Here is a 27,877-nt window from a genome sequence, read left to right on the forward strand (position 1 = left end):
CCAAACACCGACACACACCAACCAGACCTTGTAGTTGCGTTTTCGAAAATTGACCATGCCTGCCTTCTCAGTAAGTGTAGACCACCCTCCTCTCGTTGCAAGCTGCACATGGTCGCTGCTGGCTGCGCCGACATCGCTTCCCGAGGTTCTGACACTCTTTGCTCAACAGCGTCTTGTTCGCTTCCTCGCCAGAGATGGCCACACGTACTATGGTGATGCTATACTCCCAAACGGGGTTACGGACATCGCGAAAACCAAGCGAGCTCGGGTTGTTACCGGTGATATATTTGGACAGCATCAAGTCACAGACCAAGTGGCTGACGTCCGCCTTTTGCTACCACCCTTGGATCCCGCCCACGTCAAGACAGTCCGATGTCTTGGCTTAAACTATGCCGACCACGCCAAAGAGACAAAAATGCCTCAGCCCCAATACCCAATTCTTTTCTATAAGCCTGCTACATCGCTCTCAGGCCCATCTGATCCGATTCCCGTTCCACATGTGGCCCAGGAGGGCACTGGCTTGGATTACGAGTGCGAGTTGGTCATAGTAATCGGAAAGAGAGCTACCGACGTTTCCGAATCAGAGGCTCTTGATTATGTTCTTGGGTACTCCGTAGGCAACGACGTATCACATCGAGATTGGCAGATCAAGCGAGGAGGAGGCCAGTGGTCGCACGGCAAGGGATTCGACGGCTGGGCTCCTTATGGCCCAGGTATTGTTACCACTGACGTGATAAAGGATCCTCACCAGTTGAAGATTTGGACCAAGGTCAATGGTGAAACCCTTCAGGTGTGTACATTCTAAGTGACTTGGCGTGATGGAAGCTGCTAATTGCTTTCAGAATGGATCAACTGCGGATTTGATTTTTGGAGTAAGGAAGACCGTCTCCTTACTGAGTCGTGGCGTGACACTTCTGCCGGGGGACATCATTTTCACAGGAACGTGAGTAGCTTTGGATCGAACCGAGGTGCCATTGAAAGAAATCCTTATCTGACTCGGAACAGGCCCGCGGGTGTCGGGATGGGCAGGAGTCCTCAGGTTTGGCTCAAAGATGGGGATGTTGTTGAAGTTGGTCTGGAACAAGTTGGAACCTGGTAAGTGCTCTCCGACCAACAACGGCAACAAAAACGCATTCGCTAAACATGGCATGATGCAAAGCACAAACACGGTTGACTTTGCAAGGTTGGAGGCAAAGCTGTAGATTCAGTTATAGACATAAATGCCTACAATTCCGGATCCCACCACATAACCAGCTGCGCACTTTGTACAATTTGCCCACGTGGATACTGTTGCCTCATTCCGTTACTATACATATCCTGACGGGTTCCATACCTCCAGATTCACTCCCGCCATGCAATGCATGCGGCCAGGCGCCCAAAAACCAAGATGGCATAGCTTGGCCTGTCGTATGTGGCGCCTCTGGGTTCAAATGTTCTATTTTCGAGGCCTAGGCACGCAGCGCAGCGCCCGATCCATGCTAGAAGCATGCACATGTGATGTGTGGGAAACAGCTCGAGAGCCTGAACCAGACAGCCAACAAGATTCACCGAGAGGCCAGGCGCCTAAACCTGCGGGATCGGTGGTGGCTCAGAGGGGCGCTAGGTGTTCGTTCAGCCCTGGCGTTCAGCTCTGCCATGTCAAGACCCCACATGTGCACCTCCTCCTGCACGTTACACATATCCGCCCGCGACGTCCACTTCAACCAGGTGGTGGCTTCCACGTGCATCCAACCCTCCATACGGATTTCCAGACTTGGGCGGGCAACGTGCATGAGCTGACTCCGGTACCTAAGAAGCCTTGCTGAGACGAGTTATGACGGGAGCACCAGCGCGACGGCGGTCCAGGGATGGGCTGGGGCTCTCCGACATGCAGCCTCACGCTGGCTGCTAGGAGAGGCACTGGGTGGTAGGATGGAAGATGCCAGACAAGTTAAGAGCCTTGGAGGCGGTCCATCGCTGCGTAAAGGTTCAATATTGCACGAAAAACACGCTCCGAACTCGCTGCCAGCACCTTTTTATTGAATAGTGATAACTGTTCACTTTCAAGAAACGGGAAAGGGCCGACCCATTGAAACGTTTGAGACTGCTCGTTTCTGTTTATACGTTGTGCCGTGTATGTACAGGATCCTGGCACAAAGGACCTGTCTATGCGGCCTAAGCACTCTGACATCATGGACATCACTCAACGCCCCATGCCGGGGTCCTTTATAGACGAGGATCTCGCAGAACTATACCACAATCCCTTCGAAACGATTCAAATACTGCAAGATGAATGGCGAGACAAAGACCACGCCTGCCCATGGTCAACAGACAACATGTCGGACATTGACCTTGGCGACATTGACTGGCACAAATACGAACCACCCGGTGTGCTTCGCAAGGCACCAAACTTCACTTCCCTCATCCTCCAAGACATCATAAACACCTCCATAGACAATGTCAAAGCCCGGGTCGTCCGAGAAGACCACCAAAAGCAGCTTGAAGATGAACGCCATCAAGCCGCTCAGGAGGAGGCTCGCAAGAACGGTAACCCCCCTAAACCTTATTTGCCCATCATCATACCGCCAGAGAAACCGATAGAACCTGATGCCTCACCTACGACGATTCTAAACGGTGCAAATTTGGCTTTGGCTTGTTTTAACACCGTGTCTGTCAAGTCGGCCGGGAAAGCGACCGAGGTGACTGTTGTCAAGGATGCGGGCCGGAGAAGATTTGCTATCCGGAGGCTGTTTCACAGAACGCCGGAAACGGGTGAGAGCAGTGCGATGGGTGGTGCAAGGGAGGCGCTAAGGCAGAAGTTGGAAGCGAGACTGAGTAAAGTTGATCTCTCGAATACGGATTCCAAGACGCAGGAGGCGCTCATGGCATTGAGGAAGTCCGGGTTTATTCAGAATGCTGAGCTTCCCCAGCCACCAGAACCAGAGGTGTTAGTAAAGCCTTCCTGCCATGTGTCTGCCAAGGGAGGGAGGTAAGCGTGCTAACTGGAATTAGAGAATGCGTATCTTGCCTCGATGATATACCTGTTAAGGATGCGGTCAGGGTCCAATGCCACAGCTACTGTAAAGACTGCTTCGTCCGACTCGTCACAGCGGCCACGCAAAATGAGCAACAGTGGCCGCCGAAATGCTGCCTGAACCAGATACCCTTCCGACTAGTTCTCAAACACATACCCGACGACTTGAAGAAGACATTCCAAGTACGGGCGTCAGAGTGGGAATTGCCCATGAGCGAGCGTGTGTATTGCAGCCAGCCCGAGTGCGGTATCTGGATCCGACCCAAGAACATCAGACTCAACAAACGCCAGGGGAAATGCGAACGCGGCCATTTAACCTGCACCATCTGCCGTGGCCCATCGCACGGCAACGAAGACTGCCCTCAAGACTACGACATGAACCTCACAAACATTCTGGCTGAAGAGGAAGGCTGGAAACGCTGCTTCAACTGCCACGCACTCGTCGAGCACGGAGAAGCATGCCAACACATGACGTGCCGATGCGGCACTGAATTCTGCTATGTCTGTGGCCTGCGCTGGAGAACATGTCACTGCACAATGCAGCAGCTTCATACTCTCAAAGAGGCAGCCGACGCTCGGCGCGAGCAAAGACGTGTCAGGGAACAGGCTGAAGCAGAGGAACTCCGCGCCATCCTGGCGCAAATCGAAGAATTCGAGCGCGAAGAAGCCGCTCGCGCTGAGCTCGAACGCCTCGAACAGGCGCGGCTGGAAGAAGAACGGTGGCAGCAGCAAATAAAAGAACGACTCCGTCTGGAAAGCTTTCGCCGCAAAGAAGTCGAATCGAAATTCCGACAACTGCGTCTTCGACTCAACGAACTCCACGAACTCCAACAAGCCATGCTGGAGTCGTATCAAGAAGACTGTGCCGCCATGCTCCTCCACGAAGCAGATGCCATGAAACTCAATCTCGCGGCGCGTCACGAAATGGAACGAATTGAACTTGCGCAAAAGATTTCGCAAAAGATGTCAACAAGAGAGAACAGCTTTAAGAGCGAGTACGCCGCGCGCCTCGCGCACGAACGCAAACTCGAGCAAACGTATCTCGAGCAACTGCAGGATTTCTGGAGCGGCAAAGTCAATGCTGAGGCGGAGATTGAACAGTCCATGATCCCGCTTAGGAGGAAGATGGACAAAGGACATGGGGCGTGGCAGAGGTGGAGGGACCAGCAGATTGGGGTCTACAAGGCGAAATTAGAGGATGAGCGGATCATGAAGGAAGAGGTCATGTATAGCCAGTCAGAAAGGCTGAGGGATATGTATGACGAGCGGGAGACGCAATTGACGAGGAAGATGGTGGCTGAGAAGAAATGGTTTCGTGAGGTTGTCTGCGAGAGAGAGACGTTGTTGGGCGGCTGGGAGGTTTCAGAGATGGAGGGCGACGCGGACAGTCTGTTTGCGAGCGAAGGAGAGCCACAGAAAGACCCGGAGCCAGAGAATTTGACATGATGAGGACATGATTATGATTTGAGCCTGCATCTTGAGTTGGGTAAAGTGAACCATGGTGGTCTTTCTATCTATTGCATGGCGGCGCGTTGGTGTGACATTTGGCATTTTGCAATGTATAAAACGCAAATTCAAGGATAGACGAAAGAATCATCAAGACGCAAACATCAAACCGTCCCTTAAACGAGGTTGCATCCCGCCCTCCTTCACTCAATGGGTGGCGCGAGCCATATAATAAGTCATACACCAGCCGGTCCCGCTTTGGCGCATCCAAAAAACCCGACGTTACGGAGCGGACTTCAACTCATGACACAACCACGTCTCTCACCACGAATACATGGACCTGGCCCCAACACTCATTTCTCCTCATTTCCCTTGAAACCGCGATACAATCCAGACAGAATACATAGACCAGAAGCTCCGCCATGGCCGTCACAGGGGACTCACTGTCCCCTGGCCCAACGCCGCAGTGAGTTCACCTTCAACCACGGCCCTTGTCCACAAAACCGACAACTAATCCGCAGTGTAGTCCTCTCAAAATATTCGACGCAGCAAGGAAACAAGACAAATTCATCTATGCCTGTGCGCCAATGGTGCGCTACAGCAAGGTACAGCCCACACTCGCCACTTGTTCGCAGAACCGGCACGAGTACGCTGACCCCAGCACAGCTCGCCTTCAGACAAACGGTTCACCAATACGGCACGGATCTCTGCTGGACGCCCATGATTCTGGCCAAGGAATTCAACCGCAGTGAATTTGCTCGCGACAGCGGTACGGTCCTCCCCCTTTTACTTTCCGTCCCACTCATATCATGTATACCTGACCCCCCCGGATAGACCTCACGATATCGACCACGGCGGCGCAACCGCCCACGATTCTCCAATTCGGCGCCAACACCCCCCTCGAGCTGGCACGCGCATCGTCGCTCGCCGCGCCATTCGTGTCGGGCGTCGACCTCAACTGCGGATGCCCGCAGTCATGGGCGTGCGCGGAAACCCTCGGCGCCGCGCTCATGGACCAGAGAGCCCTCGTGCGCGACATGGTGACGGAGACGAGGCAGCGCCTGCGCCAGGACGGATGGGCCGTCGCCAAGGAGAGCGACATGGAGAGCGCGCGCGGCCGCAGCGTCAGCGTCAAGATCCGCGTCCACGACGACCTGAGGTATTGCGCTCCCCCCCCAAATCTAACATGCTCCTTCAACAACGGCCAGGCCAGGCTAACGCGGGAGAAAAACACACTTGAAGGAAAACGGTTGATTTCCTCGACGCCGTCATCGGACACCCGCAGTTCCGCAACGTCGACTGGGTCACCATCCACCCGCGGACGCGGCACACGCCGTCCACGACGCCCATCTTCGCCGAGGCCCTCGAGATGCTCACGCAGAGGTACGCGGCCACGCTGCCGCTCCTCCTGTCCGGCGACGTGTTCGACCTGTCCGCCCTTCCTATCCGCAGCACGAGGCCCCCGGACCCGGACCCGTCGACGCCTCGCCCGAGCACGACTCACCTGTCGGGCTTCATGTCGGCGCGGGGCCTGCTCGCCAACCCGGCCCTGTTTGCCGGCCACGCCGCGTGCCCGTGGGAGGCCGTCGAGACGCTCATGTGCAGGGTGGCGAGGGCGCCGCTGCCGTTCAAGCTGGCGCTGCATCATGTGCAGGAGATGACGGCGCCCGGGATGGGCCCGGACAAGAGGGCCCTGCTGAACAAGAGGGAGAGGGCTGAGCTCAACGCCTGCGGGAGCATGCTTGATTTGGTAGATTTCCTGGATGCAAAGGTGGAGGAGCACACGGGCAGAAAGGGGATGCGCAGGGATTTATGAGCCGGGCGTGAATCCACGTCATGACGAGCAATGTAGAAGGTGATCACTGATGATTAATGCACTTTTTTTTTTGCTCTTTTGGAAGGCACATGGGAATAGACGGTAGCACACGACTGAATGACATAGACCTTCACACATAGATGGATGTAACCTTGACCATCGTGACACATTCCTCATAACTACCGCAGTGGGAGGCAACGAGTGTCTTTTGCCCAGCCTCAGGTCGTGCAACGCCAGATACTCAACGCCTATGAATACACTCCCAGGGTCCCCCTCATAGCCCTGCTAATATGCTCTGTATCCCAACCGACCCCGAGTCGTCCCTTTTCTGCACAAATGCCCTGAAGTCGCCCTTGCACAGCTTCCCCCTCCCGCCGCTCTGGCCCGGCGCCAGCGCCCTCGCCTTCTCCCTCAATGCTTCCGGACCCACGATGAAGAGTGACCCAATCTCCGTAAGAAGCTCAACCATGACCGCAACATCCTTGGAAAGGGACCAGTCCCGCATCACGGAGACGTACTTTGCAATGTCCTGCGTGACCATCAGCCCCCCCGTAGCATTGACCTGGAACTTCTTGAAATGGTCAAAGAGGAGTTCGTGAATCGAGAGCGCGAGCTCGCTATAGTACTTTTCGGCGTTGAGCCCGTCAATAGCGAGGCTGGCTTCTTTGGAGGAGCGGCCGAGGAATTTGCAAATGTTGAGACACGTAGGCGTTTGGAGAAATTCGAGCTCGGCGCCTTTGGGGCGAAAGTCTTGCTTCTTCTGGGAGCTGAGCGATTTGGTGACATAGTTGGTGATGACGTCGATGGACGTTTTCATGACGGTGTTGGTTTTCTTCTCGATGGCGTCGATGGCCATGTTGCGTTGGGCTTCCATGCTCTTCCTTACCGTGGTGTTGGACTCGGCTAGGCGGATGAGAACGACGGTGATGAACCTGTCCATGATGGCGGAGATGGTGACTGCTGGACGGATAGTGGGCAAGAAGGTCAGGTCGGGCTCCGTCTTGGAGTTTTCCACCAAGGCAGCTTGCCCGTCTGCGGCCTCCAGTGCCGTCTGGATATAGAGCTGACCCATGTTGGTGAGCAAAAGCTGCAGGAGGGCGTTGACATCCCTGGGTGTTTCGGCTTGGGATCCGAGCTCCAAGGTTCGCTGGACACTTTCCGCGAGCCACTTTAGCATACGCTTCGCATTGCTGACGCTCAGCGCACCGTCTTCCTCCGAGACCTCGATTTCATTCTTGTTCTCTTTATCCTTAATACCAGCGACTCGCAGCATGATTCGCTTCTGTGTCGGTGTGAGATCTGAAGATTCTAATCGTTCCAGATAGGCGTCCTTGGCCGTGGCCATGAACTGGGTGCCTTGCTGCGCTAATGATGCCATGAAACCCTGCGGTGCTCTCTTTCTTCGCGAATGGTACATGTTGAATTTGAATAGCAACGAGCTGTACATTTCCTCGAGGCTCTTTCGCTCTCGTTCGATGTAAGAGCTTCCCACCAAGTACGGAATGAATAGCTCATCCATCTGCTGATCCAGCGTCTGGGCAATCTGCCCCGAGCATGCGTCGGGGTGCTCTGTGAGACCATGGCTTTTCAAGTCCTCCACCAACGAGCTAATGTAGCTTCTTGAAGAGTGTAATGATCTCAAAAAGGCCAGAGTGGACACGGTCTCCGCCTTGCCGAGAACCTTTTCGAGTCTCTGCTGAATGGACTGCTGAAATACTCGTTGGATGAACTTGATGAGGACTGTCTCATAGTATGGAAATGCTCTCTTGATGATGAATGATTCTTCCTGCATGACAATTTTGACCTCGTCGACGAGAGACTGCAACCCCGGATCGACGCCAGGAGGGTCTGAGTCAGGGTCCGCCAGAACTTCCCACGTCTCTCCATCGGCAATAGCCTCATCATTCAGCTGGTCTCGATCAATAAAGAACTGATGTTGATTGACGAAGACGGCAATCACACTAGCGCCACCATTAAAGTCATGCAAGACCTTGGAGCATTCCATCATGTCATCAAAGTTCTGGTGTCTGTAGCTGTTGTTAAATTGTTCTAAAAGGTCCTGTTCCAAGGACTCGCAGAACTTTTCGAGAATCTCGCGCGTATTATGTGATTTGGTTTCGCCATTCTGGCCACTCGGCGTCGAGCTATTTCGCTGGCTGTTGGAAGAAGTCCACGACAACGGGTCAAGCTGCTGGCTCATTCTCATCAACTGCCGCGCGATGACGGCGCACCTAATTTTATTCTCGGACCCGCCATGAAGTCGAATATCTTCCAAGGAGGATAGCAGTCCGGACTCGCTAAGCTCGGTCCAGCACTGGATCAGGAACATGGTGTCTTGTGCTCGGCGTCGTTTGCGATCAAGCTCCTCTAGCTTCTCTCCTATTTGAACAGCTATGTTACCTCCACCGTCGGTCCGGCCGCCGGCTTCCGGAGCATTGCTGGCGCTGTTCTGGCCCAACGATCCATCGAGTGCCTCGAATGAGCTCATGCTTTGGTCGAGCGTGCGACCGAGGGTATCGAGAGTCTGGTCATGCTGTATCTCTGCGCGACGTACTTGAGACAGGATTTCGGACTCCTTCTCTTGGAGCTCATCACCGAGCAATGCCAGTTGCGATAGGGCATCTGTTGACAAAGTACTGGTCAGTGGTGCTTGGGGGAGAAGCATCGAGGCGGGTTTGGGACAGGCTGGCTATACTCTCGAAGGTCCGAATTAACGGCTTAGGGTCAAATGCTGCCGCTGCAGGTCCTGAGCGGCGATTGGCAGGAACAGCACTATCCGCTAGACTGTCGACAAAGTCCCGAACGATGAAGTCCTTGTTGGAGAAGTTGTCCAAGGTGAAGCTCGGGCCCTTGGGAAAGAGGCTCTTTGGGCCCGAACTGGACCGCTCCATGGTTGGAGAGCGGGATTGCAAAGGCCGGCTGACAGGCTACATGTGTGTAGTGGCTGTGGGATATCAAAGCATCTGTGTGCAGACGCGGTTTGTCGTCGGGTGTCTGCGAAGGCTGGGAGGATGTCGTCGATGCATCGAGGTCCGCTGTTGAGGGCTTCGCCTTGTCGAGCTGGTTCAACGTTGCGACGTGCCTTGAACGGCCCCGGTCCATGCGTAACACTGCGTAGGGGTTCTGAGCCACTCTCAGCCCCGCCTATGGCCTGCAAGTGTGACTGCGCCACAGCCGAACCACGAAGCACATGCGCATTGCCAAGTCTAGCGACGTAATTCAGACACGGAGGAAACACCAACATTTCTCGCCGCCGTCTCGCTCCATCTCTTTCCCACCACCGTCATCACCATGCTGCCACGTCTTCGCCACTTCGTTTATTAGCCAGCCCACCTGTTACGACTGACCTGTGGCTTTTCTTCTTTGTTTTTTTCTTCTTCTTTGGTCTTTTTTTTTCTGTTGTGTGCTTCTAATTTGGAGTGCTCATTCATAGCGACAACGTACCCGACGACGCCTCTTCTTTCGAATCGATACCTTTTTCTTCTTTGACTAATACTTCACTTCCGGCTAACGGGCCGCAATAACTTCGCAATGCCCATGTCTGCCCGCGACCGCGCGGCCTACAGAGCTGATAATGCGTCGGACCACAAGTTTCTCAGCGACAAGGAGAGGGAGAGGATCATAAGGGTAGGATATCCAGCGCTCAAGATAGATGTCTTCTTCAGTCAGGTTGCTGATAACACATTCAGGCAAATCTTCCCAACCCAAACGAGATTCCCACCGTTGCAGCCTCGAAAGCCCAATCACAGCGTCGGTCACGGCTTGGTGTTCGGCGATTTCTAAAAACTCAGCTCTATGCGCTTGTGTTTGCCATTATGCACGGCCTCTTTTCCCTATACATCCGCATTCGCCAGGCCATCCATATTGTCAGCTACCAAGTCTCTTCCGTATTGTACTACCATCACGGAACCCCGGAATACATTCGACGGGATATAATCGGTCTAGGCCGAAAGCCTAACCATCTGAGCGCCATTCTGAAGGCCGAGGAAAACCAGAGACCTAAAGCTGACCTTGATCGTCTAATTGAGGAGACTGCTGAGCTGGCAGCTTGGTGCGCCAGCGCCGAGATTCCCATGCTCTCCATTTACGAGAAGACAGGTGAGTATTGCCTTCTAAATTGGCTATATCAATATTTGGGTAGATTTCTGTGTCTAATGCGTGTAAAACAGGCATTCTGAAGAAGCACATGCCCCGAGTTTACGAAGCCGTCATGCAAAAGTTCACCTTCTACTTCGCTGGACAACATCCGAGCCTCTTGCTCACCTCTCCACACAAGGACGCCTACTCATCTCCAGCACTAGCTGGTGACAAACACGGCCACTTGAAGTTGCACCTCATCTCTGCCCAAGACGGTAGGGAGTCCATCGTCGACCTCACTCGGACCTTGGCGGAAATGTCGCAGAGAGGCAAGATTTCGCCACGAGACATCTCTATGGAACTGGTGGATGCAGAACTCTCCGAGGGAATCATGCCTGAGCCAGATCTTCTCATTCTGTTCAGCCCCAACGTGGAGCTGTCTGGCTACCCACCCTGGCAGATTCGTTTGACGGAAATTTTCTGCCTCCAGGATAACGAGGGATTTGGATATCAGGTGTTTTTGAAGGCTCTCCGGAAGTTTGCCAAGGCGCAAATGCGCAACGGCAAATGAGAAAAGCATGGCACATGAAATCAAACTTTTGGGCAACATATGTACCACGAGGGATATTTTGCTTCCTGTGAGGGAACCATGTGGCCTCTATTTGATAAATATCTCAACCTATTATATAAATAGCTTTTAAAGAGTCAGCATTCGCCTTGAGAGTTCCATCTTTCTTATGAATAATTGCTTCATTCAGGATATACCTATCTTGCTCGTGTCGTGCGATCATGTATGTGGTAATCTAGTAAACCAAGATTTCTTACGTTCCGGACTTGGTCCATTAGACTGTGTGGAAGTTGTTCACAGCTAGCAGGCTAGATATGGCCCCCTTTTTAGGGAAAGCGGGATGAAAATAGTAGCCGAGTAGAGTTTACGGCACGTTGGCAAGCAATAAGCTGTGTGCAGCTTCCCGCTTTATATATTTATTAATACGATATATAATAAAAGTATTTTTTAGGCTTTAATTAGTTAATAAAAAATTAATAGCTTAGCTTAAAATACTAATTTTCTTATATTTATTATAAAAATATTTTTATTACTTTATTTCCCTCTAAAAGAGGTAAAACTACTAATATAAATTTATTTAATAGTTTTAGCTTTATAAGCTTTTTTAGCTTTTTTAGCCTTTTTAGCCTTAGTTTTATTAGCTTTATTAGCTTTTTTTATAGCTAATTTTATAGCTAATTTTATAATTTTTTTAATATTATATTTTAATTTATTATTTTTAAAAGCTTTTTTTTTAAATTTTAAATTATTTTTATAATTTTTTTAATTTTTATAAAATTAAGATTTTTAATTTTTATAAAATTAAGATTTTTAATTTTAAAATAAGTATTTTTTTTATTATAAAAAGCTTTTAATTTATTAATAATTATATTATTTATTAAGCTTTATTAGTTTTAATTTTTAAAGATTATAATAAGTAATTTATTTATATTAAGCTTTTTATTATACTTAATTATTTTATTATTATTATTTATAAATAGCTATAATAAATATTAGTAAGTAGTTATAATACTTATAAAAAATATATATATATAAGGGTAATAACTTATAATTAATTATACCTTTTTTAAAAAAAGTAAAACTATTAATATAAATTTATTAAATAGTTTTACTTTTAATATTTTTAGTTTTATAATAATTATTTTTTTTATTATAAAAAGCTTTTAATTTAATATTAATTATATTATTTTTTAAGTTTTATTAGCTTTTAACACTTAAAAATTATAATAAATAATTTATTTATATTAGGCTTTATATTAAGTAGCTTAGTACTTTTACTTATATTATTATTAATAAGTTAATTTAATTAATTTTATTTTATAAAAGCTTATATTAATAAGTATATATTTTATATATAATAATTTATAAATAATTATAATAAATATTAATAAGTACTTATAAGAAATATATATATATAAAAGTAATAACTTATAATTAATTATATTATTATAATAGGATTTTAATAATAAAAAAAGTAAATAACTTAAATAAAAAAAAATTAACTTAAAATATAAGTAAAAGTAAACTATATAAATATATTATATATATAAGTATTTTAGGTTTTTAATATAACTTAATATAAATTATAAGTATAAAGTTAATTTACCTTTATAATAATAATAGCTAAAGCTATTATAAAATAATTTTAGCTAGTAATTATAGCGTGATATTAATTATACTAGTATATTTAATATATTATAATATATATATAAATAATTTATTTTTTTAGTTTTTTATTATTTTTAACCTAATATAACCTAATATTATTTTAGATTTTATACTTATATAATACTTATATTATATATATAATTTTATTTAATTATAAAGTAAACTAATTATAAATTAATTAATATTTTTTAATTTTATAAAATTATATACCTTTTATAATAAAAAGAAAAACTATAATATAAAGCTATTTTTTATTAATTATTTTTATAATATTTTTTTTAATTTTTCTTTTTATTTTATTTTTTTTTATATTTTTTATTATTTTATTTAATTTTTTAATTTTTATAATATTTTTAGCTTTTAATAATATTTTTTTTATTAATATTTTTTATTAATATTTAGTTAATTTGCTTTATAATTAAATAAAATTACATATATAATACTAGTATTATATTGTAACGGCTAAGGTTCCCAAGGGATAAACTAGTCGTAGTTTATGTTGGCAGAACAACTAGGGCAGTCAATCTGAGCGGTTGGTTGTTACGTTGGTGATAGGTCGTAGACCGTAACCAAGTGATCAGAGTCAAAGAGTTGTAAGCGAAGCTTATTTAATATAATAATCTGTGTTAAAAGCTAAGAAGCTAGAGTCTATCTATGGAGCAAAATTGGGGGTCCCTATATACTACAATGGATTACTTCTCCCGTTATAATGTTTCCCTCTGGATCGCTATTGTGACCGTGATCCTGCTTACACGGATCACGGTTCCTTTTGCGATTTAGATGTGATGGTTACTCTGACTATTAATCTGTTGTCTGCCCTGCCTGTGCCGCCCCGTGGCTCATGCAGCCGGCCTAACCTGCAGCCTGCTTCCTGCATACGACTGGGTCGTAACATATATAAGCGTAAAATCTAAAATAATATTAGGTTATATTAGGCTAAAAATAATAAAAAACTAAAAAAATAAACTATTTATATATTATAATATATTAAATATACTAGTATAATTAGTACCGCGCTATAGCTTACTAATTATAGCTACCTTATAATAGCCTTAGCTATTATTATATAATTAAACCTTATATATTATTATATAAACTTATTAACTTTATAATTATAATTTATATTAAGTTATATTAAAAACCTAAAATACCTATATATATAATATATTTATAAAGTTTACCCTTTTTTATATTTTAAATTAATTTTATATCTAAGTTATTTACCTTTTTTGTTATTAAAACTATAACTAATTATAAGTTACTACCCTTATATATATATATTTCTTATAAGTATTTACTAATATTTATTATAGCTATTTATAAACTATTATATATAAAGTATAAACTAATAATAATAAGATAATTAATATAAGGGACTAGCTATACTTGCGGCTATATATATATATTACTAAATAGTAAGAATAAACTTAAAGGAAAAAGAAAAAAAAAAGGTTTTATCTCCTTCTTATTCTTCCTAATATACCTTATCTTAGCCTAAAGTTTATTTATACCAGGTCTGGTCCGGCTTTACTTAGGGTTTTACCTAGACCTTAAGGTTTTTAGTAGCTTAAAGTTTATTTATACTAGGTCTAGGCTGGCTTTGCTTAGGATCCTACCTAGACCTGAGCCTCTAGCTTAAGTCTATAATAATTAAGTATAATAAAAAGCCTAATATAAGTAAATTACTTATTATAACCTTTAAGGGTTAAAGCTAATAAGGCCTAATAAATAATATAATTATTAATAAATTAAAAACTTTTTATAATAAAAAAAAATACTTATTTTAAAGCTAAAAATTTTAATTTTATAAAAATTAAAAAAATTATAAAAATAATTAAGAATTTAAAAAAAAAAGCTTTTAAAAATATTAAATTAAAATATAATATTAAAAAAGCTATAAAAAAAGCTATAAAAAAAGCTATAAAAAAAGCTATAAAAAAAGCTAATAAAACTAATAAAATTAAAATTAAAAAAGCTAAAAAAGCTAAAAAAACTTATAAAGTTAAAGCTATTAAATAAATTTATATTAATAGTTTTACTTTTTTTAGAGAGGTTAATATTTTTTATAATAATAGCTTTTTTAATATTACTTTTTTAGGCTTATTAGCTTTAATTTTTAAAATTATAATAAATAATTTACTTATATTAAGCTTATTATTTTTTTTAATATTAATTATAATTATAATAAAATTATTAACTATTAATTAAGTCTAATATTAATAAGCTATAATATTTTAAAAAGTAATATAAAGCTAAAAACTTATAAGTAATTATATTATTTATAAAGTAATTTATTTAAATTAGGTATATAAAAGTAAAATAAAATAATTATAAAAAAATAATAAGTTTTATAAAAGTTAAAATTTTATTAATTTATATTATATTAAATTACTTTAAGTTTTTTAAGGTATAACTTATATAATTATAAGTTATTATTATTATTATATATTTTTATTAGTATATAAAATTATAACCCTTCTAAAAAAGGTAAAACTACTAATATAAATTTATTTAATAGCTTTAATTTTATAAGTTTTTTTAGCTTTTTTAGCTTTTTTAGTTTTAGTTTTATTAGCTTTATGTAACGGCTAAGGTTCCCAAGGGATAAACTAGTCGTAGTTTATGTTGGCAGAACAACTAGGGCAGTCAATCTGAGCGGTTGGTTGTTACGTTGGTGATAGGTCGTAGACCGTAACTAAGTGATCAGAGTTAAAGAGTTGTAAGCGAAGCTTATTCAATGTAATGATCTGTGTTGAAAGCTAAGGAGCTAGAGTCTATCTATGGAGCGAAATTGGGGGTCCCTATATACTACGATGGATTACTTCTCCCGTCGTGATGTTTCCCTCTGGATCGCTGTTGTGACCGTGATCCCGCTTACACGGATCACGGTTCCTTCTGCGATCTAGATGTGACGGTCGCTCCGACCATTAATCCGTTGTCCGCCCTGCCTGTGCCGCCCCGTGGCTTATGCAGCCGGCCTAACCTGCAGCCTGCTTCCTGTATACGACTGGGTCGTAACACGATGTCCCCTCTCCCATGGTCTTGTTCTCAAGACCCAAGTCTCGTTTTATAAATAGCTTTGTAGCCCTTTCTTCTGTTGGTAAGTTCCCTCCTTCTTTTATTCTCTGGGATGTTTTGCTGACGCTATGTCTGGTCGCATTTCTAAGCCGAAATCGAACGCGAAGAAAGATAACGGTCGCGAACGTGCCAATCTTGTTGGTGTTATAGATTTATTTGGCTGCCCTGCGGACATGCCTTGTACTTATTGTTTTAAAAACGGTAAATCCTGCCGTATGGTGGATGGGAGATCGCGATGTAGCGAGTGCGTGCGGCGTGGTCGCCCATGTGATGGTGTTTTGGTGGCTTCTTCTTGTGGGTGCTGCCACAGCCCTTGTTTTGTCTGTATCTTTTTGCTGATAGTGTTTCTTAGTAACGCGCTTGCTGGAGTAACAGAAGAAACTGGAGTTGGAGGAGGAGGAGGCGGGTGACAAGCTGTTGGAGCTTCACACATAGCTGGCCGACCTTTAGTCTTAGCTCTCCACAGCCGTAAATCGATTAGCCCGAATACGAAAGATCTGGAATCGTGTCAAGGATAAGAGTTTGGAATTATTTCGTTGTGGTATGGCGGAGTTGGATGCTGAGGATGGGATTCTGCCCGCTTTAGACGCTTACGAGCGTTGGGTGGTGAATGATTTGGGTGCGATGGGTGTTCCTAAAGAGAGTGACTGGTCTGCTTTTGGGTTGGGCGAGGAGTTCTTGGATCTGGGTCCCCTTATACCTCCTGCGCCTTCTGGTGAAACTGCCTTAATAGGTGCTGGCACTTTCTTAGGTGCTTTATAGGTTCCCATGTGTTTTCTTCGTGTTTATAGTCTTTCTACTTAATGAGGTACTGGCGTGTTTTGTTTTTTGTCCTTATATCTAGGATTTGTTCCACTTTGTATTCTCCGTCGTCCAAGACTTTGATGTCTTTTTCTGTTGGTGCATTATTTGGTGCTTTCTCGAGAAGTGAAATGTGTACTATGGGATGATTCCTTATAGTCTTTGGTAGTGAAAGTTCGTAATTGTTCGCTGATATTTGTTTTTTGATAGCGAATGGTCCTAATTTTTTGTAGTCTAATTTGTTGCTTGGTCGCGTTGTTTTGATGTTTTGTTGGAGTAGGTAGACCATGTCTCCCTCCCTAAAGATTGGTCTCTTTAATCTTTTACGATTATGGTATTGTGCTATTTTGTTTTGTACGAATTCTAATTTGTGTCGCATTCCTTCATGTAATTTCTTTAGTTTATCTGCTTGCAGTATTGCTTGTTTTGCTTGCGGTTCTTTGCGCCGTGTTCGAAATACTTCGGGGTTAAATCCGTAATTGGCGTAGGCTGGTGTTTGCTTCGTCGATTCCGATATTGAGCTATTATAAGCTAATTGCGCTGTAGGTAACTATTTAACCTAATTGTTCTGTTGATGATTGATGTAGTATCGTAGATATTGTTTAAGCGTCTGGTTTAATCTTTCCGTTTGTCTATCCGTCTGTGGATGATATGCAGTGCTTAACTTGTGATTCGTTCTAAGTTGTGCTATAAGTGCTTGCTAAAATTTAGAGGTAAATGTACTTCCTTTATCTGATATGATTTCCTCTGGCAGCCTATGATTGCTTGTTATTGTTTGTAAGAACATATATGCAAGTTCTTCTGTATTGCTTGCTTTTTTGTACGGTAGAAAGTATTTGTACTTTGTGAGTTTATCTGTGACCACGAATATGCTGTTATATTCTATATTGGTTATTGGTTCTTTTGATATTGGTAGCTTCGTAATATGATTGAAAGCTATTGATTCCCATGGTCGTGTTGGTACTGGTAGTGGTTGTAATTCTCTGTATGGCTTATGTCGTGAAGCCTTACTTTTTCTGTATTGTATGTATTTGTTGATAACCTTTTCGACTATCTTCTTGATTCCTGAGAAATCGTATTGTTGTCGTATCTTATCCAGTGTTTTGCGGATTCCTTGATGTCTATAGACTGGATGTTCGTGTATTTCTTTGATGTATTCTTCTTGTAACTCTGGAGGTATCCAGGTCTTTCCATGGTACTTTGGGATAGTTCCGGGTTCTGCGAGATATTTTTCTGGCGTGTTTGTAAACCTAACCTTTTCCTTTGCCTATTGTTGGATTTTCTTGTATACTGGGTCTTTGTCTTGTACTTTTAGTATGGTATTCAGTTGTTTTTGCTGAAAATTGCTATTTGTATTAACCTTAAGGAGTTGTCTTGTCGCTATAGGTACTCTTGTATTGTAGTCGCTTCTTCGACTTAGAGCGTCTGCTTGTCTGTTCTTGGATTTTTTTTGATGGATGATTTTGTAGTTGAATTCTGAAAGATATTCGGCCTATCGAATTTGTTGTCTATTTAATTGTTGTGTTGTCGTAAAGTGAGAGATGTTCTTGTGATTGGTGTACACCTTAACTTTGTGTTTGCTTCCCATGAGGTAGTGTCTAAATTTCTTGAAAGTATTGATGATTGCTAGGAATTCTTTGTTGTAGATGGGGTAGTTGAGTTCTGCTCCATGAAGTTTCTTTGAGTAGAACGTAATAGGGTGTAGTTTTTTGTTATTGTCTCTTTGTCTAACTTGTGCTCTTAGAGTAAAGTCTGATGAATTGGTTTTTAATTTTGTTTCCTTTTCTGGGTTGAAGGTTCTTAAAACAGGTTCGGATGTGATGAGTTTTTTGATCTTGTTAAAGGTATATTGCGCCTTATCGTTTTAATTCTACTGCTTATCCTTCTTGGTGAGTTTATCTAAGGGTGCTGCGATTTCGCTGTAGCTTTTGATGAATTTCCTGTAGTAGTTTGTAAAGCCTCTAAAGCTTTGTATGTTCTTGATATTTTTTGGTGTTGGCCAGTTCTTTACTGCCTTGATCTTTGTCTTTTTTATTTGTATCTTGTTTGGTTGTATTGTGTGTTCTAGGAAGTCTATTTCTTGTGTATGGAACTTATATTTTGCTGGTTTAAGTAATAGTTTAGCGTCTTGTAGCGTTTTTAGTACCGTGTGTACGTGTCCTTTGTGGTCTTCTAGGGTTTTCGAGAAGATCAGTATATTATCGAGATATATTACTACAAAGTTATCTAAATATTCTTGTAGTACGCTGTTGATTATTCTCTGGAATGTTGCTGGTGCGTTGGTGAGCCCTATTGGTATTACCAAGTATTTGAATAGTCCGAATTTCGTTCTGAAGGCTGTTATCTATTTGTGACCCTTCTTTATTTGAATCAAGTTGTATGCTCCTTTTAGGTCTACCGCGGTGAACTAATTTATACCGTGCAATTGGTCTTGTAGTTCCGATATTAGTGGTAATGGTGTTCTGTCTTTTATGGTAATCGCGTTTAATCGCTGATAATCTACTACTAACCGTAATTTTCTGTTTTTCTTTGGAACAAATATAACTGGGTATCTAGCTTCTGATGTTGATGCTCTGATATAGCTTTTTGCTAGTATCTTGTTGATGTATTCTCGTAACGTTTTGAGTTCTTTTGCGTTTAAGTTGTAGATCTTGTGGAATGTTGTTGACTTTCTATCTGCTAATTCGATTTTATGATCCTATTGATTGTGTTTGGGTAATCCGGTTTTTAATTTTTTTGCGAATAATTTTTTGTATTTCTGGTATTTTTTAGGGATATTCTTGAGTTTTTCTTTTTTTGTTATTGGGCTTTTGTCGTTTTTGTTGTTCTTGTTTTTCTTCTTTTCTTCGAGTTTCTTATTTGTGTTTGCGAGGTTTTTCCTTAAGGTGGCAATAACTTTTTGGATCTTGGCTTTTGTCTTCTTGTTGCTTATTGTTGTTTGTATCCCGGTTTGTAGCGCCGTTGAGGTCGTTATGGTGGATCTAATCGTTCTTTTCTTTGTACTCATTGTCTTTGTATTGTTTATCTGTTATTGTTGGTCCTTAGATAACTTGCTTGAAGGTTCCTTTTCTTTAGAACTCTGTTCGTGAGCTAAGTTATAACGAAATTTTGTTCTTTCTTCCGAATTCTGTTGATTCTGTTGGCCTGAAGTCTTGTTCCACTTTAGTTGGCCTGTCCTCTAGTTGATTAGTGGGTTACTTTTCTATAACCATGGGTACCCTAATATTAGGTTGTGTTCCGATACGTTTATAACATCGAGTTGAATCACTTCTGAATGACCTTGAATTTGTACTTTGAGATGATCAGTTTCTTGGTTAATGATTCCGTTATTGTAGGCAAAAAGTTTTCCTTTGATATTAGTTAACTTGTATGGTGCCTCTTTGTGTTTCTACGGTAGTTGGTAACGATTAATAACTCTGGGTGAGATATAGTTGCCTATCGCGCCACTGTCCACAAGTATGCGAACGTGATGTCCTATGACTTCGGCGTCTAATACTATCTTATCGCTTTGTCCATCTTGGATTGCATTGAGGGTCATTAGCGTCTTTCTCTTTATGCCAGCTTGTAGCCCTTTTACAGATGGCGTGCCTTGTTTTTTGAGTTTTCCGGAATAGATTCTTCTGTGATTTGTTGTTTTATTTCCTGGTACTATTCTGTAGGTCTAGTTCTATTTTGTGGGTGCTTAAAGTAAAACCTATTGTTAAATATTTGATATAGGCGGTTGTAAATTTGGTCTTTTATTTCTTCGTGCTTTTTGCATCTTGGGTTATTGTAGTTTACCGTATGTTTCTTGTTGCATCTGGGGTTGAACTTCTGTTCGTGGTACCACTTATCTAGCCTTTATTTATTATGGTATGTTGATTTTGTGGTTCCCCTGGGATCTTTTTGTTTGAGTATGTCTAATGCTTGTTGTGTCCGTTTGTATGCTGCTGGTGTCCTACATTGCTACTTGTGCTATTCTCTGGCCTTATCTACCATATGTTCTGAGCAATTTGGTAGTGGGTATACTATGTGGTCTTTCGTTTCACATTGAGGTGACTTGAGTAGTAACTCTCTTCTGTGTGTTGAGATCTTTCCCCTATACATATACTGATGCTACTGCTTGTTTTTTGTATATATATGTAACTGGTATGTGTCTGATTCACATATGTCTGTAGGATCTGTATGAGCTCGGCATTTGATGGGTGTGTTTGAATCGGGTTCCAAGATCATCGTTTGATTGTTATTGATTATCTTTACTCTTTATTCTAGGAGTTCCTATCTGAAGTATGGTGCTTTGATCGGATATCCTTTTATCCTGATCGGAAATGCATCTAGTTGTGCCTTGGTTGTAAAATGTGCCTGGCACATTATAAATATGTATGATGCCTATGCTAATCGTGTATGGTCCTTATGTCTTAGTGAGAGTCTGGGGTTATCCCCTTCTTCCCTCTTTGGGTACTATAGTGTTGGGTTTCTTAATATTGTGGTGGTGTCCACCGCAATAATAGGAATTGCGAAATGTTTTCCTGTTGGTGCGGGGAAATATTGTTGTACAGCTTGCTCTTGTGTGGCTGTTAGCCTTGCTGGCGTTTCTTTCTTGCTTTGTTCGTCTTTGGACGCTTCTGGAGTGTCTAGGATTGTGTTGTTGTTATCGACGCTTATCTCCCTTACTCTATTTTCTGGTTTGTTGAGGGGGGTGAGGATTTGTGCGTCTTGCTTCTCCTTATGTTGTTGTTCCCTTTGAATCTTCCTTGCTTTTGCTTGTTGTCGCACCCAATTGAGGATTTCTTGGTGCGAGTCTTTGTCTAAATATTCCGGCGACTTTAGTTTATGGAGTTCTTTTCGTCCTGTTATTGTAAGAGTTTTCTTTTCTATTGATTGTTCGTCTAGTTCTTCTTGTACCAGTTGTTTGGCTACTTGTAGCCTGTTTCCCACGAAGTTCACAATTTTCTTCCTTGGTTTTCTTGGTTCTTTTGGAAACCATCCTGTTTCTTGTTTGCTGCTTATGTGAACGTAGCAGTTGTCGTCGTAGTAGAAGGTCCAGTTGAGGTTCTTATGTTCTACCTCTGGTTTGGTAACTTCGTTTTTCTGTTGGTTAGTAGCGTTGAGCTGTTTTTTACCTCCTTTTGGTACTGGCTTCTATTCTTTCCTGGGTTTCTTGTATTTATTGGCGAAATGTCTTGGTTTTCCGTAGTTGTAGCATTTCTTTTCTTTCTTGTTATCCTTTTTGGTAGCGTTAAGCTCTATTCGTCCAGGGTTAAGAGTGTGACCGTAGGCAATAGGTTCTTCTCGCCTTCTCTTCTGGTTTGCCTGCTGTCCTCTTCTTCCTGTGGGGTTCTAGGTTCCCCTTCCCTGTTGCTTTTGCATGCGTTGTTGATACTGTCTGTTATCGATTTGAACTGCTATTGCCACATAGTCTGAGAAGTTGTTTGGCATGTTTTCTCTGTACAGTTCGTCCTTGATTTCTTCTTTCAGTCCTTTAAAGAAGGCTGACATGAGTGGCTTATCTTCCTAGTCTAGTACTGAGGTGACTTGTCTGAAACGTGCCGTATAATCTGATGTAGATCCTTTTTGTCTGAGTTGATCCATGTGAATGATTGCGGTCCTTACTTCGTCGGTTGATCTAAATGTTTTTTTGATTGCTTTTTCGAATTTCTTATAGTCGGCAAATATTTCTTTTGTTTCGTCTTCTTGATTATCTCCTGCGTTGGTGAGATAGTCTCGCATAATTGGTTCAAACCATGCGAGCGCGGTGCCCGTTATACATCCTCCAGCGTGTAGCACTTTTGCTTGCATATTGGTTAACTTGTTTGGGTAGAATTGGTGGTACGCCCTGAGCTGGGTTAAGAATCCTTGGAGTATTCTTGGGTTGCTGTTATAGGGTCCTGGTGCCCTAGGCTTGGTGATCTCTCCTAAGTCTTTTTGTCCTGATATAAGCATTTGGTGTTTAAGGCTGAGTTGCTCAACTTGTTGGCGTAGTCGTATAAGTTCGATCATGAGGTCCTGGGGTCCGAGGCTTTGAGGTTCCTGAGGTGTTGGCGATGTAGTTGCCTTAGACGAGGTAGGTGTTGTAGGTGCTATCTCGACAGTTATTAGATATTGCTTAGAGTGACGTAGTGGTTGTCTGAATAAGAGCTTTTAACGTGTAACGGCTAAGGTTCCTAAGGGATAAACTAGTCGTAGTTTATGTTGGCAGAATAACTAGGGCAGTTAATCTGAGCGGTTGGTTGTTATGTTGGTGATAGGTTGTAGACTGTAACTAAGTGATCAGAGTCAAAGAGTTGTAAGCGAAGCTTATTTAATGTAATGATCTGTGTTGAAAGCTAAGGAGCTAGAGTCTATTTATGGAGCGAAATTGGGGGTCCCTATATACTACGATGGATCACTTCTCCCGTCGTGATGTTTCCCTCTGGATCGCTGTTGTGACCGTGATCCCGCTTACACGGATCACGGTTCCTTCTGCGATCCAGATGTGACGGTTGCTCCGACTATTAATCCGTTGTCCGCCCTGCCTGTGCCGCCCCGTGGCTCATGCAGCCGGCCCAACCTGCAGCCTGCTTCCTGCATACGACTGGGTCGTAACACTTTATTAGCTTTTTTTATAGCTAATTTTATAGCTTTCTTAATATTATACTTTAATTTAATATTTTTAAAAGCCTTTTTTTTTTAAATTCTTAATTATTTTTATAATTTTTTTAATTTTTATAAAATTAAAATTTTTAATTTTAAAATAAGTATTTTTTTTATTATAAAAAGCTTTTAATTTATTAATAATTATATTACTTATTAAGCCTTATTAGCTTTAACCCTTAAAGGTTATAATAAATAACCTACTTATATTAGGCTTTTTATTATACTTAGTTATCTTATTATTATTAGTAAGCTAGTCTAGTTAATCTTATTTTATAAAAGCTTATATTAATAAGTATATACTTTATATATAATAGTTTATAAATAGCTATAATAAATATTAATAAGTGCTTATAAGAAATATATATATATAGGGGTAATAACTTATAATTAGTTATATTATTATAGCAGGGTTTTAATAATAAAAAAGGTAAATAACTTAAATATAAAATTAACTTAAAATATAAAAGAGAGTAAACCTTATAAATATATTATATATATAGGTATTTTAGGTTTTTAGTATAATTTAATATAAGTTATAGCTATAAAGTTATAATAATATATAAGGTTTAATTATATAATAATAGCTAAGGCTATTATAAGGTAGCTATAACTAGTAGGTTATAGCGCGGTACTAATTATACTAGTATATTTAACGCGTTATAATACGTGTATAAATAATCTACTTTTTTAATTTCTTATTATTCTTAGCCTAATATAACCTAATACTATTTTAGATTTTATGCTTATATAATACTAGTATTATATATATAATTTTATTTAACTATAAAGTAAATTAACCAAATATTAATATTAATATAAAATTATAAATTATTTTTAAGCTAATAAATTTAATATATTATAATATATATAATATTTTTTAAATTATATATTATTATTATATTAGCTAGGTATAGCTATTAATTATATTATTAATAGGTTCTAGTAATTAACTAGCTTTTTTTTATTTTTTTATATTAATTTAATTTAATAAAATTATATAAATTTTACTTATAATTATAATATAAAATAATATATACTTACCTAATATAATTATTTTTATAATTCCCTTTTTAGTATTTTATTAACTATTTTTAATTCCTATTATTAGCCTAATTAAACTAGCTAATCCTTGCTTATTAATATTAGTATTAGTTAGTAAAATTAATATTATTTTAGCTTATTAATTATATTATATAATATTAGTTTATAAAATAGCTAAAAATTATATTTATTAAAAACTATATTAAATATAAATATAATTTATTATACTAAAATTATATTATATTAAAAGCTACTAAAAACTATAAAACTATACTATCTTTATAGCTCTGGCGTCGCCGGCAGCTTCAGGAACGCACAGCTAAGCAATACCTTTTTATTAGTCAGGGTATTAGCGGTATCCGCCAAAAAGCAGTCTAGGAATATAAATAGTATTAGTATATAGTAGAACTATCCCTTATACTAAGATATTTATTAACGCTAACAAGCCTACTAGGCAATTATATTAGATTATCTAATTATGATAATAATAATAAAGGTATTAGTATATTATCTTCTATTTTAATACTAGTATACTATAAAGCTTATTAAAGCCTAAGCTTTATTTTTATAAAGTTTATAACTTCCTTTATAGCTAGCCCTTTTTATTTGCCGGGAGGGTTTGTATTAATACTAATATTAATACCGGCTATATTACAATAAATTACTATATTACTTAAGAGCTTATTTTATAACGTGGAGCTTATAGGGGTATTACTAGAAGTATTAAGTAAGAATATAGCAGCAAAGCTAGGTTTATAAAAGAAGAAAATAAGCTTCTTATTAATTAAAAGAAAAGCCTAGGCTATTATAAGTAAAAATTTACTTATAATTTAATAATAAATTTATAAAATACTTAAAAAAACTTTTTAAGTATATTATTATATAAAATTATACCTAGGTTTACCTCTAAAAAATAAGATTAGTTTACTTTTCTTATTATATAGAAGTATATTATTCTAGAGCGGTTAAAGTAGCTAATTTATATATAATAATTTATAAAATTAAAGCGTGGCGTAGAGACTTCCTGTACCTCTTGGCGTCTTCTTTGGATTCGCCTGGCCCTTTGTCAGCGACATTAATTAGAATATACACGAGACCCTACTATCCAGCGACCACGAGTATGCGTCCCAGGTTTTAATAGAGCTATTATTGACTATTTGTAACAGAACTACCGGTAAACCGGGGCTTCTTAAATTAGCATTCTTGCGTCCTCTATATCTGGCATTTATGATGAAGTATCTCCTGTACTAGACATAATAAGGCTTCCATCTCTCGAGAGGAACTTATTGCCTGCTATATTAAGCCGTTTCGTGCTTACAGCCTCAGAATAGGAAGTCGAGGACAACAACTCGTACATGTTGAGCGTTACAGATTGTGGCGTTGTAAGTGAGACATCGCACTGTGCAGCCACCACTAGTTTTAGTATCGCATGATTCTGCGTCAACCCTAGAGCCTCTCGGCCTTGTTTGCTCTAATCGCAGAGACGGTGTTGGAGCGGGAGCTTCAAGTCGGGCTGTTGCAACCATCGCTTCCATTACGCCCAGATATATTCGTCGCGCGTCACATGTCTCTTCCGCTGTGAGAAATGAAAGAAAAGGGGCGGTGGGCTAGGCTTTCCAGGTCAAAAGAAGTCTGTGCCTATTACGCTACATAGTTCGACAGCTCTCTACATGTAGTTGATACCGAGGTGCAGGCGACTTTGTGGCGGTGGCTGCCAATACCACCACCCCTCGTGATGCCCTACCAGGACAAAAAAATCACGCGCTCATTTTGAACTGGCTACAAATCAACAAAGGTACCTATTCCTTTCACTAATGCGCCGACAAGTTGTTTACTACAATATTATAGTCCGCTGGCTTATCTCAGCGACATCGCCAACCCTTGAAGCCTTCCACGCCGTACATATGTAGTGTAGGCAAAACCTGCACTTACAACCGTGGGCGGAAACCGACGACTCTGCGCTTCGCTTGGCCTCTGCTATGGCGAAAGGAGCGGGCATCCCTGGCCTAGACAAGGCTCTGACGGAGGAGGATCTAGAGGAAAGCCGAAATATGTAGGTGTTTGCCCCATTCCATCAATTCCCGGACTAATGTCAGACCAGTTACAACAACCTACCTGACGACGCCAAACAACCCGAGATCCAGGAATACCATATACTTGATCTTGCTGCGCTCTTCGTTCGGAACCGTGCTCATAACATTTTTGGCATTCATTTAGTACATGCCCATTTTACTATACCCACGAGAACTGTTCTGCTTGGAGCCAACTACGACCGGCCACGTTGTCGCTGGGCCAGAACTACACCGATTCCGGATATGGATCTCAGCGATATACATGGACATATATTCGTTCTGAGGGACAATGGGTTCCGCCCATATGAGTACCAAACAGGCCCTGCACCTGATTTGTCTCAAATTGACGACATGTTTCTCCACAACTTGTCCGACTATTTGTATGCCAACAACTTGTCTTCCTTTATTGGACTTCAGATCGTCGACGAAAATCCAGCAAATATGTTGGAGCTTATTCTTCCACAGGCAACAGTGATGCTGTGTGCCTCTGATTTAAACGGCTGCATCTCCACCAGACAGACCGGCTGGAGGTTTGCAACAGAATTGGGTCAACCACGGGTATGCCAAGCTAATGAGTCGCATGGGCAGAGAGCCACAACCCATGAGATTTACAACAAGGGTGACGCTCACCCCAGGATGGAAACATATCAAGATCTCAAGGATGCACTTTTGAAGATTGGAATAATCGCTTGATTGGTCGACATAGGTTGATTGATATGATAATCCCCGTATGTATGTAAAAATTGGCAAATTTAGTATTAAGAATGTGACTAATAGTGTATTGGTCGCGCCCGACGGGCTAATATCCCCCCCAAGTCTTCAGAGAGCCAGACCGTGAGGAACGAGGGCTTTCTTCCGAGCTTGTTCGCTTTCCAGGGCTGAGTTAAGAATATCTCTCAGACCTTTTCCGAGGATGAAATGGCGTATCGAGCGTTGGAGAGTGTCTAGTGGAATTTCAGGAACAAACAAAGGCCAGGGAAACTAATAGTCGCTGATGAGGGAATGCCGGCAATTCAGGAGCCTGATAGAGAGAGAGGGCCAAGGGAGCTTCCGGAACAGAGAGCGTTGGATTGAGGAAGTTGGTGAGGTGAGGCAAAACTTGGCGAGCCCCAAGTTGCTCAACCAGGGAGAGGTGCCGGATTATAACTGGCACAACAAGGTAAGGCAAAATTGAGTTGACCAGAAAAACGGCCACCAGGTGGGGAGGTTCGGGATTATGGCCACCCGCGGGGGAACGGTCCGAGATAAACGGTATGTCTTCTGCAACCCATATCATGACTTATAGTCTATACGTACATACACATCCTGGTCTCAACGGACTACTACACGATCTTTTGGCTCTGTATTCCTCATCAATATGTGCCAAATCGTTTTCCGTATACATTTGTCACCACATGTATCAACTATGCGACTTGTCATGATGTGGCTTGCAGAAAGCTGTTAGTAAGTTGATCAATCGCTATTTAGAACTAGCCCAGAGAAGCAAATCTTTATCCTAAAACTGATTTATAAAGAATATTACAGGGAAAAAATAAGAGATATTTTATATATAACGTCTAACCATCTGCTCACCTGCCTCACAGTTGTAGTCTTATTACTCAGCACCAAAATGCCTTCACCACTTTCAAGCCCCTCCCCTGCTGGTCGTCGCTCCGTTACACCTTTCACGGGTGTGAACACTC

General features: G+C 41.4%; 7 protein-coding genes across 7 annotated transcripts; 5 read left to right on the top strand and 2 right to left on the bottom strand.

Moving 5' to 3' along the window:
• Positions 1-55: 55 nt before the first annotated feature.
• Positions 56-1,202, top strand: fahd2 (Fumarylacetoacetate hydrolase domain-containing protein 2; the record flags this gene model as incomplete). Its single annotated transcript, XM_014690916.2, has 4 exons — positions 56-790; positions 843-943; positions 1,006-1,095; positions 1,160-1,202. 4 exons carry the CDS (start codon positions 56-58, stop codon positions 1,200-1,202), a joined length of 969 nt encoding a protein of 322 aa, XP_014546402.2.
• Positions 1,203-2,171: 969 nt separating this feature from the next.
• On the top strand, positions 2,172-4,459 carry G6M90_00g099460 (uncharacterized protein; the record flags this gene model as incomplete). Its single annotated transcript, XM_014690915.1, has 2 exons — positions 2,172-2,926; positions 2,992-4,459. The coding sequence occupies 2 exons, from the start codon at positions 2,172-2,174 to the stop codon at positions 4,457-4,459; spliced, it is 2,223 nt and encodes a 740-aa protein (XP_014546401.1).
• Positions 4,460-4,881: 422 nt separating this feature from the next.
• Dus4l (tRNA-dihydrouridine(20a/20b) synthase [NAD(P)+]-like) lies at positions 4,882-6,275 on the top strand (the record flags this gene model as incomplete). The annotated part of the gene is made up of 5 exons (XM_014690914.1): positions 4,882-4,925; positions 4,986-5,064; positions 5,126-5,228; positions 5,294-5,618; positions 5,702-6,275. The coding sequence occupies 5 exons, from the start codon at positions 4,882-4,884 to the stop codon at positions 6,273-6,275; spliced, it is 1,125 nt and encodes a 374-aa protein (XP_014546400.1).
• A 274-nt stretch (positions 6,276-6,549) lies between these two features.
• SEC10 (Exocyst complex component SEC10) lies at positions 6,550-9,166 on the bottom strand (the record flags this gene model as incomplete). The annotated part of the gene is made up of 2 exons (XM_014690913.1): positions 6,550-8,897; positions 8,971-9,166. The coding sequence occupies 2 exons, from the start codon at positions 9,164-9,166 to the stop codon at positions 6,550-6,552; spliced, it is 2,544 nt and encodes an 847-aa protein (XP_014546399.1).
• A 640-nt stretch (positions 9,167-9,806) lies between these two features.
• On the top strand, positions 9,807-10,923 carry NUS1 (Dehydrodolichyl diphosphate synthase complex subunit NUS1; the record flags this gene model as incomplete). Its single annotated transcript, XM_014690912.1, has 3 exons — positions 9,807-9,902; positions 9,965-10,373; positions 10,445-10,923. 3 exons carry the CDS (start codon positions 9,807-9,809, stop codon positions 10,921-10,923), a joined length of 984 nt encoding a protein of 327 aa, XP_014546398.1.
• A 9,984-nt stretch (positions 10,924-20,907) lies between these two features.
• G6M90_00g099500 (uncharacterized protein) lies at positions 20,908-22,245 on the bottom strand (the record flags this gene model as incomplete). Its single annotated transcript, XM_066131561.1, has 2 exons — positions 20,908-21,537; positions 22,060-22,245. 2 exons carry the CDS (start codon positions 22,243-22,245, stop codon positions 20,908-20,910), a joined length of 816 nt encoding a protein of 271 aa, XP_065987664.1.
• A 3,857-nt stretch (positions 22,246-26,102) lies between these two features.
• On the top strand, positions 26,103-26,888 carry G6M90_00g099510 (uncharacterized protein; the record flags this gene model as incomplete). The annotated part of the gene is made up of 2 exons (XM_014690910.1): positions 26,103-26,176; positions 26,225-26,888. The coding sequence occupies 2 exons, from the start codon at positions 26,103-26,105 to the stop codon at positions 26,886-26,888; spliced, it is 738 nt and encodes a 245-aa protein (XP_014546396.1).
• Positions 26,889-27,877: the final 989 nt, after the last annotated feature.

The sequence above is a fragment of the Metarhizium brunneum genome, chromosome 6, assembly GCF_013426205.1.
Source record: "Metarhizium brunneum chromosome 6, complete sequence".
Taxonomy (NCBI): domain Eukaryota; kingdom Fungi; phylum Ascomycota; class Sordariomycetes; order Hypocreales; family Clavicipitaceae; genus Metarhizium; species Metarhizium brunneum.